Source organism: Aedes aegypti, unplaced genomic scaffold (assembly GCF_002204515.2).
Source record: "Aedes aegypti strain LVP_AGWG unplaced genomic scaffold, AaegL5.0 Primary Assembly AGWG_AaegL5_hic_scaff_1408_PBJ_arrow, whole genome shotgun sequence".
In the NCBI taxonomy this organism is placed as follows: domain Eukaryota; kingdom Metazoa; phylum Arthropoda; class Insecta; order Diptera; family Culicidae; genus Aedes; species Aedes aegypti.
Window position 1 is genome coordinate 17,947 of NW_018734844.1, and position 13,743 is coordinate 31,689.

Genomic DNA, 13,743 nt, shown 5'->3' on the forward strand with positions numbered 1-13,743 from the left:
CATTAATGGGTACTTCTGAGTTAGCGTGTAGGGCACCCATACCATTAGGCGTGGTGACCACTATAGAAGAGTGCATGGTGACGTCACGAAAAATTCTCCTTCTCTGTCCCTCTTTCATCACGCTCAATTGACTGTCCTGCTCTTTGACACTCACTGCTGGAATTGTTTAGATTTTTTTTATATGGAGTTGACATTCACTGCTGGAATTGTTGACATTTTTTTTATATGGAGTTTCGAGGTTAGGTCAAGCGTGCAACGATCTATACGCCAAACAGTGAAAAGAACACAAATTTAAGTCGACTTTTGGTTCCGTGTGTAGTTTTGTGGTGAATATCGCGTCCTCATCGTTTTTGTTTACCCAGCATTGGCTGGGCCAGCAACGAGTGTTTTGACAGCAAAGAAGAAAAACCGAAAATCGTCATCAAAACGTTCTGAAACCGCAAACAACGCGCTTCGTTCTCCCAGCATTTTTCGGCGGAAAGTTAAATAAATTGTTATTTTCTCGTGCTAAGTGGTTGAAAAAATGTCCGACGACGAAGAGCTAGTGTACGTGAAGCGTCCCAAAACCATCCACTATGGTTCCCTGGAGGATACGGAACGGAGCCGCCAAATGAAAGACTCCGGATCCGATTTATACTCGGGGGCCGGGAGTTCCAGTGACATCATTGGCCAAATTTACACGTCCAGCGAATATTTCGATCTGGAGAATGAAGTGTCCAAGGACAAGGCCGCCCTGCTGGAGGAATTCGAGCGAAAGAAAAAAGCCCGGCAGATTCATGTCAGTACGGATGATTCGGAAGTGAAGAAAAACTTGCGAGCTTTGAATGAACCGATTTGTTACTTTGGGGAAGGCCCTGCAGAACGACGGATACGTTTGAAAGAATTGTTGGCCTCTTTGGGTGAGAGTGCCATACCGCAAAAGAGTGGTAAGGAGGAAGATAAGAAACAGCAGGTCCACAAGGAGCAGGAATCAACTTGGTATCACGAAGGACCGGAATCACTGAGGATTGCACGAATTTGGCTGGCAAATTATTCCCTTCCACGGGCAAAGAAGCGCCTGGAGGAAGCTGCCGAACAGCTGCAGCTTCCCAGTGCCACAAAAGCAGGTCGAATGGTAGAGTTGCAGAAGCGTATCCAATCCTTAGCTCCTCTCTGCAGTCAGGTTGGGGACGTGCGGCCAATTACCAACTGTAGCTTCAACCACGACTCCAGTCTGCTGTTGACCTCGAGCTTGAGTTCCATGTGCAAGGTGTGGTCGGTGCCGGATTGTAACCTGGTGCAAACCTTGCGCGGTCATCAGTTCTACGTCAGCGCCATTGCCTTCCGGGACGGCATTGCAACGGACTCAAAAGGGGAAGTGGCCATGGCTTCCGGTTGTTACGATGGAACCGTAAAGCTGTGGTCATTCGATAGCGAAGAATCCATAGCGGACATTAACGGGCATGTGCCACATCGTGTGTCCCGTTTGGCGTTCCATCCTTCGGGACGCTTTCTTGGCACCGCATGTTACGATTCCTCTTGGCGCCTGTGGGATTTAGAGCAGAAGCAGGAAGTATTACATCAGGAAGGACACGCTAAAGCTGTCCATTGCATTGCGTTCCAAGTAGATGGAAGCGTGTGCGTCACCGGAGGTTTGGACGCATTTGGACGTGTGTGGGATCTTCGAACCGGTCGTTGTATTATGTTCCTTGAGGGGCACCTGAGTGCCATCTATGGCGTGGACTTCTCCCCCAATGGATACCACATTGCAACGGGCAGCCAGGACAATTCCTGCAAGATTTGGGATCTGAGAAGGCGCAACCCCGTCTACACAATCCCAGCACACACGAATCTGATTTCCGATGTGAAGTATCAGAAGAACGGTGGCCACTTCCTGGTGACGTCCAGCTATGATAACACGGCGAAAATTTGGTCCAACAAGACGTGGCAACCGCTGAAGACCCTGTCGGGGCACGATAGTAAGGTGATGAGCATTGATATTTCACCCAATTCGCAGCACATCGCCACCACTTCGTATGATCGGACGTTCAAGCTGTGGAGCCCTGAATGAGTTTTGGTTTGGAGAATAAAGTTTTGTTCGATAAATAAAGCTACATTTGGTTTTAGCAATATCACATTTCTTCTCATATCTGAGTGCTTTGCGATGGTTCAAGCTGAACGATGCATTTTTCGCGCGCTCGGAGTGATTTTTTTCAGTTAGCACTTCGTTCGCGCGCTATCGGACTGATTTTATATTCCTGCTAAGGGGTCTTGCATTAGGGGTCGACGTGGCGTAGTTGGCTGCACGTTCGCTTCATATGCGGATGGTCATGGGTTTGATTATATGAAGTACAAATTTTCCACACATGGTGTCAGAAAAGTCTACTACAACTGAATGTAAAAAAAAGTAACCTGATATCTTTTAACAGGAAAAGAAACATTCCTAATATAACAATAACTTTAGGCAATCAGAATGTTGAAAAATGTAATAGAATCAGAGATTTAGGCATAATTTTAGATTCAAAACTTACTTTCATTGATCACTATAACACTATGATAAATAAAGCCAATAATATGTTAGGCTTCATTAAACGCTTCGCTTATAACTTCAATGATCCATACACAATAAAAACATTGTTCATTGCCTATGTTAGATCAATACTTGCATATTGCAGCATAATTTGGTCACCTTTTTCAACAGCACATGAAGAAAGGATAGAGTCGGTAAAAAAACAATTTTTATTATATGCTCTTCGCAAATTAGGTTGGACTGAATTTCCATTACCATCTTACAAAGCTAGATGTATGTTGATTGATATTCAAACACTAAGAGAACGTCGCAAATATGCTATGATTTCATTTATAAACGATATTGTCGCACCGCCACCAAACCGGATCGCGCCAGTGAGACTCGCGACGCGCCTTAACTCGCGCGATTTTGAAATCAGTTTTTTAGTGTGGCGCTGCATTCCTACGATTTTTATGAACACAGCGCACTATTCACATATTAGCTGCGACGCACGGGGCCCGAGAAAACAATAATTATAAATAAATGTTGGTCTTGATTTCTACCGGATACATAATATTGTTTCTCATAAAGTTGATTCACCAGAATTATTATCCAAATTAAACTTTTATGTACCATCAAGACGTTTACGCCATCTAGAACTATTTGCAATCAACTATCACCGTACTAATTATGCAAGATTTGGGCCAATGAACCAAATGATGACTACTTATAATAAGCATTATGATTTAATTGACTTAACTTGGTCCAAAGCGAAGCTTAAACAATACTTCCGCACATTATCTTAAGTAGAAAAATTGAATGTATTAGTGAAACTAGCACATAAGAAATTCTATGTAACGGTCTACAAACATGATTGACGACAATAAATAAATAAATAAATAAATAAATAGATTCCCAGCCCCCCTAACACAACTTTTCGCCAAGCTGCATGAAAGCGGCTTGGCACCTTGACCCTCTTCTAGAGCATCTGCTCTTAATGATCCTCATAACCGGCAACCAGACCAATGGCAATGAAAATGGACAACTTCTCATCGTTCCCTCCTGATGGACTGACAGCAACAATCGCAAACAACATCTACGTGATCTTCACTCTACCTGCGTGCAGAGGTAAAGAAGCATCATCGTCGCGGTCAGATCCAAAAATAGACCATCATAGTAGTAGCACAGAGAACAGACGTACATCTTTTCTCGTCAGCGTGTGTAAAGCATTGAACTGGTGATTTCAAAGTATGTCGTTATGCTCCTGTTACGCAGCGCTGTCGTCAGATTGAGAACGCTACAAATTTGCCGCTTTTTACACTTTGGCGCTAGTGTCGATATCAAAAATTGCCACTTGTCGCTAGCGTTGCTTTGTGTGCTAATGCATTTTGACGTTCACTAGTGACATCGTGTTTTCAAAACGAGTTTGTATGCCGGGCTGTCTGCGTTGGCGGCGCAGATGCTTGAATCGAATCTTTACACACGGTTTAGATGGAATTTTGTTCGAGCCTCCATGTCTGTTCTCTGTGGTAGTAGTAGTGTGTATTCAGATACTGTACAAGTGTTCAGATATCAAACTGTACTAAGCTGGCGTGATGCCTAATGGCGAATACAGCTTTATAAAATAAATGAAGGAGAAGGGTCTCGCACAAAGTACGTCACGCTCCAAAAGGGGAGGGGGTTAAGCCAAGCGTGACAAGCCTTACTAAAAACTTCGAAGGACTCATACAAAAAACGTGACAAAGGGAGGGAGGGGGTCAAAAAGTTAAAATTTAGCGTGACATAATTTGTGTACCATCCTTAATGCGTGTTGAAGATGAGATTGTGACTGTTCAGTGGAGGATGGATTACCAGCTGATGAGCTCGTTTCGTGCTTGTAATAACACATTTTTATCACGACATGCATTTTTAATGTATTTGTTGAACAAAATATGGATGGTTCGTCACTTTAAGTGTTAACATTAGCGTTTATTTATGGTTTATAAAATTTTGAGATTCAAACCTTTGAATAGTTCGATGTTTAAGATGTCGACACATTGATAGACAACTTTTTGAACACAGGTTACATGAATCTCATCACCAGGGCTGCCACATATACAGATTTATCTGTATTACACAGATTTTTTATTCTGACACAGATTCAATTTGTATGGAACACAGATTTTCTTTCAACAATTTTTGTATGAACACAGATTTTCTTACCTGGAAGATACAGGTTTTCTATCAAACCATCTGGCAGCCCTGCTCATCACTTACCAAGGTGAATCCTGATCATGTCATTATTGGCATTACCAATTTCAGAGTCCTTGTAAATGTACATTGAAGATGGCATGCTACTCCCAAGCTGCATATGTTGGTTCCTTGTACAATTTAGATTACTCTGATCAATCACGGAGTAGCAACTACGAATTGTACAGTCATCAATGCTCATGCTCATGCCCAATATCACATTTCTTCTCATATATGCCATGTATACCATGCAACACGCTATACAACACATTTGCAGGGCTGGTGACGACTGAGTTTCTTATAAATGAAAATTTTGCAGAGCTCTTTCCTGAAAAAAAAAACCAAACAGGAACCAGGAGATAAGAGTTTGATTCTTCATAGAAACAGACCAGTCATTTATTTAAGAATATTTTTAAGATTGTTTCTGATATTGATACAGCTGGAAAAAAAGGATAAAACAACTCCCAAAGCCTTTAGACCAGCCTCCTGACGCCGCCCATACAACTCCATTACACGGAGAAAACGGAAAACACATATTTGAGTTTTTTTAAACTTACTTTTGAGTTATTTTTCTCTCCCTATTTCATTCGCTCTTTCTATTGTTGTCAGAGAGCGAAGAGCAAAATTACCCAAAAACCGAACCTTTGTGCGTTACCTCAAATTTGAGTAAGTGACATAGTACTGGAAGTTGAGTTATTTGATCTGCCGGTTGAGTGAAAAGAACTTAGCCAGTAGGTATTTTTTCGAATGGCTGCAAATGAAAACAACTTCTACCCCATCAACTCAAAATTAGGTTAACGCACGAACCCCCGGAATTGAGTGGAATGAACTCACTTTTGAGTACTTCATTTTCTCCGTGTAGAAAATAACGAGCAAACATCTCTGGTTCCCACTAGGAAGTGGTTCCCACTGACAGCTCAGTGTTTGTAAACAAATAACCGTTTAAGGACTAACAATCAATGATGGCGAAATCTTTTTCTCCGATAAATTTCTTTTCTTGCATAACAACGGTAATTCGAACAAACAAACGGTTGCAAACTATTGCATTGCAGTACAGAGAGTTAATTTTGGTTGATGTGATTAGCTAGAAACACATTTTAGTATTGGAGGAAAATTTCCCCAATATGATTAGGCCAATGTACGTTGTTGCTCTTGAGTTTGATGCTGACCACGAAAACATGGCTGTCTAGCACCGGGTTGCTTTAGACCTATAAGCCTTTCCTCTGTTCTTGTAAAGACAATGGAAAAAATATTTGATGACTTCATCAAGTCAACAAGTCTAATAGAAATACCTCTTTGTAAATACCAATTTGCGTATCAATCAGGTAAATCTACCATTACGGCGCTGCAGTCGCTGGTAAATAAAATCGAGAAATCTCTTGAAGCCAAAGAAATAGCCGTGGTTGCTTTTCTCGATATTGAAGGAGCATTCGATAATGCATCCTATAGCTCTTTGAGTTCAGCCATGGAAGCAAGGGGCTTGGATAAATGTGTTATCGTATGGGTTATGACTATGCTCAAGGATCGCACAATTTCTGCTGATCTAGGAGGTGCGCAAATATCTATAAGATCTACGAAGGGATGTCCTCAAGGAGGAGTGTTATCGCCCTTACTGTGGTCTCTTATAGTAGACGAACTCCTTAGAAATTTAATAGATCAAGGTTTTGAGGCAATTGGATATGCCGATGATGTGGCCATCTTGGTTCGTGGAAAGTTTGATAACACGATTTCCGATTGGTTGCTAACTGTGTTAAACATTACTCTCAAATGGTGTAGGGAAGAGGGGTTAAACGTAAACCCTTCAAAAACTATTATCGTGCCTTTTACCAGAAGGAAAAAGGTAAAGCTTATACAGCCGTCTTTGAATGGAGTTCAAATTCAATTTTCGGAAGAAGTTAAACACGTTGGGGTTATTTCATTTTCATTTTCATTTTGCAGCGTTTGGTGGGGCAATGAGAGCGCAAGTCAGTCCAAAGCCGGGGGCAGGGATAGGTAATGGCCGTAATAGTCTATGCGGACCACTTGAACACCATCAGAAATGATAGGAAGGGTTGGGGTAGGGTATAGGAAATTGGAGAAGACTTGACACAGTAATGCGATTAATGCTGCAAAATGTAAATGTGCTGAGAGCAATTTAATTTGAATTTTGAAGTTTGGTTTGATTTATTAAAATTTCAAACAATTGTACAAGTAAGAAAGAATGAGCTGATCGCTTTATAGAAATTTAATAAACAACAAAGTAATAACAATATGAGAGTGATGCTAAGAACTGCTGATGGCACGATGCGACGCTTTAGGAGCTTTTGATAATGATTGAACATTACTATAAAGAACGCAATTCAATCGATGGTGACAACTTTACAAACTTTATCTGTTTTTATTATGTACAGATATAAAATTATAATTCAGTTCACTGATTGGCGGTGCTGATTTATATAAAAATATTTGATATTATTAAAATGAAATGTGTTACTTACTCATGTGGTTCATACTTCCCTGGCCAGAATTATTCTGTTTTGAGCATCCTTTTCGAAGCTATTCTATCCAGTTATCCATTGACTGCTTACAATTCTGGAATTATTCTTATTGTGCATGCTCATGCATTATATTAGTAATGATCATAATCATGCAACAGATGAGAAGGTGAGAAAGAGAGAATATAGGAACAGTGATTAGTAATGAGTAATTATGTAGTTTTGTTAGAATAATAAACAATTAAACAGCACTAATGAATAGCTTAAAAAATGGCATTACAGCATAGCTGAGCCTTTCGGATCATAAGACCGATGTATAAAAATAATTTGTTTCGAAATTGTCCGCGTGGTCTTCTAGTGCCCCTATTAGATCAGAATCAGTCATAGACATACATACCGAATGCTCGTCATGACCCTATGACCAACATTTGTATATGTATAGCCTTAGCTGATGTGGCTTTTCTAATAGGTAGTTCTTTCACTCATTGATTGTCTTCAAAACCTTGTCAAGTATAGAAAATTGATTTTATTTCATTTATGACTACATTGAAGCTACATTGTACTTATGAGTATTAGGTATTATTTTATGTTTTTATCCCAATCGATATTATCAAGGCCAGAATTCCCAGTGAGTGAAGAATTTTATAGTACTAGAACACCATAGAAGATCGCTCAACATTACCTAATCATGGAACGGCTTTTTGCTCTATTATTTTAAGTAGATGCTATTGATCTCCCTTTGCTCCTATCCGCAACCCGGTGCACGCGCCCTGTTGGTTTTCGAAAACCTCGTAGAAGATTACAAACCGTCAATGGCATTCCCAATTACTAGCCCACATTGCACATTCAAGGGTGTGACTGTGCTCCTAACCCACCCTCAGTTTGTAATCTTCTCGCCAGTTTGAAATTATATTTTCCCGAAGTGAAAGTAATTTTGATGAGTGATAGCCGTACTATGCAGTAGTTTAACCAGAATCTTTAGGTCAGAAGACAAAATCTAAATTTTGTAATAAAAAGGTTGCCATTGCTTTGAAATTCACCCAACATCTAATTAAAGCTACTAACAACAGCGATCAATCATCAAAACTCATCGCTCCCTGGAAATATAATCCCAAGCCCAGGGAAGTTAAACACGTTGGGGGTTATTTGGATAAGAAATTGAACTGGAACTCTCATCTGAGCAAAGTCATAAGTAAGGGTACTAATGGCCTATGGGTCTGCAATAAAGCCCTAGGAAAAACTTGGGGACTGCGACCTAATATGGTAAACTGGATTTATTCAGCAATAGTCCGACCAAAAATTAGTTATGCTTCACTGGTATGGTGGCCCAAGACAAATGAGGTAACCGCTCAGAAGAAGCTGGCTAAGTTGCAAAGACTTGCTTGTGTATCAATGACAGGGGCAATGAAAAAGTACACCATCGGTTGCCTTGGATGTCCTTCTTAACATACTGCCTTTGCATCAATTCATTAAACTGCAAACTGCAAAAAATGCCTTGCATTTTATTCGTTATAATAAAATACTAAATGGTGATTTGATTGGTCACATGAAGATCCTCAAGGAATTCAATTTAAATTCAGATATGAAACAATAGAAGATTGGATGACAACGAAGACCAACTATGATGTTCCCTTTAAAATGGTTAAACCAAGCCGCTATACTTGGGATTCTGGTGGGCCAAGTTTACGTCCAGGTTCTATTGTATTTTATACCGACGGGTCAAAGATGGGCGACAATACTGGAGCTGGAGTATTCGGCCCTGGTATCAGCAAGGTAATCGCTATGGGACGTAGTCCCACTGTGTTCCAAGCTGACATACAAGCTATCATTGACTGTACAAATGTTTGTCTCAAAAGAAACTATAGGTTTGCAAAGATCTGTATTTTCTCGGACAGTCAAGCAGCTTTGAATGCTCTAAAGGCATTCACATGTAGATCAAAGTTAGTGTGGGAATGCATTCTTTCTCTGAAGAAATTGGCCAGTAGGAACGAAGTTACATTGTACTGGGTGCCCGGCCATTGTGGAATTGAGGGGAATGAAATCGCCGACAATCTAGCAAGACAGGGTGCAGCGTCGAGCTTTGTCGGCCCTGAACCGTTCTGTGGGTGTTCCTGAGTGCACTCCATGGTCCATGGTAGAATCCAATTGGAACGCCACGGATACATCCAAGCAAGCGAAAAGATTCATAAAACCCAGTCTAGCTAAAGGCCGGGCTATACTGAATCTTAATAAAGGAAATCATAGGGTAATAACTGGCCTGATGACCGGTCTCTGCCCAAGTAGGTACACGCCATGTCTGAACCAGATGATTATAAAAATCGAATGTACATCGGATTTTTCTCGCAAGAAATCAGTATTTGATCTATATTTTCATAATCGAAAGGTTTTAAAATATTCTATCGGTGAAATTTTTTCCATACATTTTGTATGGCTGAAATGCGTCATAAACGAGATTTTCAAGGAATTCAGTATAAAAAATAGCTAAAAAGTGTAAAAAATCAAAATTTCACCGATAGAATATTTTAAAACCTTTCGATTATGAAAATATAACCCAAATATTAAACTCTAGCAAGAAGAAACCCGATGTACATTCGATTTTTATAATCCTTTGGTTCAGGCCCAGCGTGAGGTATCATCTTAAAAAGATAGGAAAAATACAATCCTCTGAGTGTCGTTTTTGCAAAGCTGAAAAGGAAACTGCTGAGCATTTACTCTGCAACTGTGGAGCATTGCTTGATCAAAGAATGTTAGCATTTGGAAAAGGGGTTATTAGAGCCCTTGGAAATTTGGCAAGGTAGTCCTAATAGGGTAATAGACTTTATAAAAACGAGTTGTGCCCAGTTGGGACAGTGTGACACATCAACCAATGTCTATCACATCTCAATGTGAAAGTATGTTTGATGAGCACCAAATAAAATATGGACCACAATATTCCTAAATAATGGAACCAGTGGTTAAAAGGCTCTACAGATGAGGAAAAAAAAATACATTAACTGACCTTATCTGAGTACTTACAGTAACAGTGGGCTACGTTTCGGATCATTAAACTCACCTATTTCCCCGAAGGTTTTGTGTTTTTATGGTTTTATATCTAAAAATTCTGGAGTTTCATTACTGATTGGTAGATAACATAATTGCCTGATTCTGCCCACAAATCTGATCTGTTTTGCAGCCCCTTGTAAGCTTGCTGTGAGGCTGTAAGTTTCTTGCTATGTCTTTTTCATCAATGGTAGTAAGATTGGAAGTAGGGCGAACTAAATGCCAACTATTCATCTGGGGAAACAGAACAATAACGTATTGTTCGATACCAAACTTTAAAAAGTACCACGAGTTGAGAACAAAAAAAAAATAAACATACAAACAGTTAAAGGCTCAGCTATGGATTTGTGTAGTAGATTATGTCCCAATCTAGCAGTGTTTTTGAGACAATGTAAAACTCATCTGACCGCGACTTTCATCCCGTTGACTGTCTGATGCTATGCACTTGTGTATGTCTGTGTGTATGTGTTTGTGTGTGGCTTTGAATGGTTGACGTACGGTGTGAAACAGTAGTTCATGCTCAATTTGTTTCAACTATTTTTTTCTTTTATTAAATATCACGCGTCCCTAAATACTTCTTAGACCCATGCCCGGAAAACTCTCACGTTTATCCTAAATTCTGTTGCAATAAAGAAGATTGCGACAGTGTTATCTCATGCGCCATTTATAGTATGTGTGTGTGTCGTGTAGTTTATCGCCAATCGTTGGGTTGTTTCCGCTTTGCTGCTATTGTTCCTAGTTTGTCAATTGTTTTACATCTCTAGCGCGCACAAAACTCTGTACTCTCCTATTAGTCGATGTACTGAGCAAGCCAGCGGAAACCCTCTCCGTAGCCCTGCCGTTTCAGTACTGAACACATGAACAGCTCCAAGGGACGTCCAGGAAGTTCGTTACGCGCCTACCTTACCCTGCAATACCGAGCAAACAAACAGTCAATTAGTTTGCATTACCGTTTTTTTTTGTTTTACCGTTTTTTTTTGTTTTCAGTTACAAAACTTACCTTTCCGGTGGTCAATTGGTACAGGGCAAAGTGATTCCTAAGTTCGTCCTCGCTAGCTGCGCCTGGTTTGTCGATTTTGTTGCCCAGGATGAGCACGGGGCAGTTGGACAGGGCTTCGTCGGTTAGCAATGAGTCCAGTTCGTTTTTGCTCTCGGCGAAACGGCTGCGGTCCCAGGCGTCGATCAGGAACACGATCGCATCCACCGCCGGGAAGTAATCCTTCCAACTCGACGGGCTGGAATAGAATTTAACATCAATTCAACCGCCAAAATTATTATTATAAAATTTAAATGGGAGGTTCTAATGTACAAGTCGGTCTCGATTATCCGGAGTATCGATTTTTTTTCACTCCGGATAATCGAATCCTCCAAATAAACGAATCACTAAAAAATTGAAATGTTCGATAAAAGAACTTAAATATTATCTTTATGTTGGTTTTTTATGTATGTGATGCGGAGGCGTAGCTAGAAATTTCTTCTAGGAACAATCCAACAAGTCTTCACAAGAAAAAAAATTTTTTTTGACCAGCATACACAAAAAAAAAACAACTTTTCCAGCCCCCTTTTCTTAACCCCTCTAGCGTCAGCTTAATTTTTTACCGCTAAAAAAATATTCAAATCGCGATAACTTTTTTGTTTCACGATATTTTTGCACCATTTTTTCACAGGTTTTCAAAAACCTCTTCTAGTTTTAGAATATGTATCAATATTGATAATTGGTCATCTGGATCCGCAGATATTCCAAAATTCCTTGGGGGACCGACGCGTTGCCATAACCCAAGATATCTCAGGCTACATAGTATTCGGATATTCACTCCTCGAAATGATACATGAATGCGAGTATGTTGTGAAAAAATTAAGCAATTTGGTGTAGCCGTCTTGAGTAATGAGCATTTATGTTTCTGGTAGCACACTGGACAAATAAAGATCTTGAAAACTCTAAAAAACTTCATTTCGTAATTTTTAGATTTCTCCAAGAATACTGAACCTTGTATGATTTTTTTCAGAGTAGCTCCTTATTACCTGGCATTGTAAAGCATGCATTTTTATTTATTTTTTTTTGATAAATTGACCAAAAACAAAATGGCCGCCAAATACATTTTATATGGAGAATGTCGGTCCCCCAAGGAACATCGGAATATCTTCACAACTAGATCACCAATGATTAATATTGACCCGGATTCTTAAACTAGAAGAGGTTTTTGTGGCCTTGTAAAAAAAAATGGTGTAAAAATAAAGAGAAACAAAAAAGTTATCGCGATTTGAATATTTTTTACGGAAAAACATGAAGCTGCCGGTAGAGGGGTTAAATACCTTCAAAACTGCAAAACCATTCATATTGTGTATTCTATTGCAATACCAAATTATTTCAGATTTATGCATAAAAATTGAAAAACAAGGACATCGAAAAACAAGTTTCGGATAATCGAATCTAAAATTCCGGATAATCGAATCCCGGAAAATCTAGTCCCCGGATAATCGAGTCCGACTTGTATAAGAATCAAAGAACTCGGAACAGTTGAAAATGCGGAATATACACTCAGGCAAATGGACTATCGATAAACATAGGAACATAGGAAATTCGCCACAAGAAATCGAGTTAAAATTCATAAATTTGCCTTATGACTGTACGTGGCCATAATTATTTTGTTCGGTTTGACTTTTACTGTGCGCCGTGTGTTGGTGCTGTCTCGCTCTCTCTCACGGGCAACTTGAAAACAGGGCGCACAGTAAAAGTCAAACGTTTATAGCATGCATAGGCTCATGAGCCTCTGTAGAGTAAAGTGGGGCAAGAGTTTCTTTTTAAGATTTCTAGCTCAAATCAAATCAAAACTCAGAAATGTCATGGTGGTTTAATGCTATTCAAGTAAGAAACTTTTACTCCAAATATCATAAAAATCGATTGAGATTTGGAAAGTTATGGCAATTTGTTGTTTTTCGAAGTAAATATTGTAACATTTGGTCAAACTTTCGATGCATGGAACCAAATGAAGATAAAATAATTTTTCAAAAATTTTATATAAGGGCGTTTCTAGGCCTATCATAAGGATACTTTGACGTGTATTAGTTTTTCCATAAATAGTTGGAATCAATTTTTTGGCCCATAGCGGGGCAAAAGTTCGAATCTACGGGGCAAAAGTTCGGACCCATGCCTAAACCCAGTGTTGACTAGACTCATTTCCCCGAAATTCAAATTGTGAAGCCATGAACTGTTATTAACTGTGCGTTGTATTCCTGAGATGGAGGGGAGGTGGGTTGGGCTTGAGTGTTGCACATGGGATCCGACAGTTTCGATCTCGGTGGACCGCAATTTCAAGTTTCGGTGAAATGATTCGCACTCACTCACTCACTCATTTCATTTCACCGAAACTTGAATTGTGGCTCTCTGGGATCAAAATTGATCGATTTTGTGTGCAGTACTCAAGCTTAACCATCTGCTTTTCTATCTTAGGAGGATAGAGCATGGTTTTAGTAGTTCGTGTAGATTTTCAAATTTCCTGAAATCTACATATT

The 13,743-nt window shown here is 39.7% G+C and overlaps 1 protein-coding gene across 1 annotated transcript; it reads left to right on the forward strand.

The window, feature by feature from the left end:
• Positions 1-384: 384 nt before the first annotated feature.
• LOC5572736 (U4/U6 small nuclear ribonucleoprotein Prp4) lies at positions 385-2,093 on the forward strand. The gene has a single exon (XM_001660506.2). It carries the CDS (start codon positions 524-526, stop codon positions 2,048-2,050), a length of 1,527 nt encoding a protein of 508 aa, XP_001660556.1. The 5' UTR covers positions 385-523; the 3' UTR covers positions 2,051-2,093.
• Positions 2,094-13,743: the final 11,650 nt, after the last annotated feature.

Excerpts from the sequence above, each read along its gene's own strand:
- LOC5572736 (XM_001660506.2), top strand. The coding sequence starts at position 524 with ATGTCCGACGACGAAGAGCTAGTGTACGTGAAGCGTCCCAAAACCATC.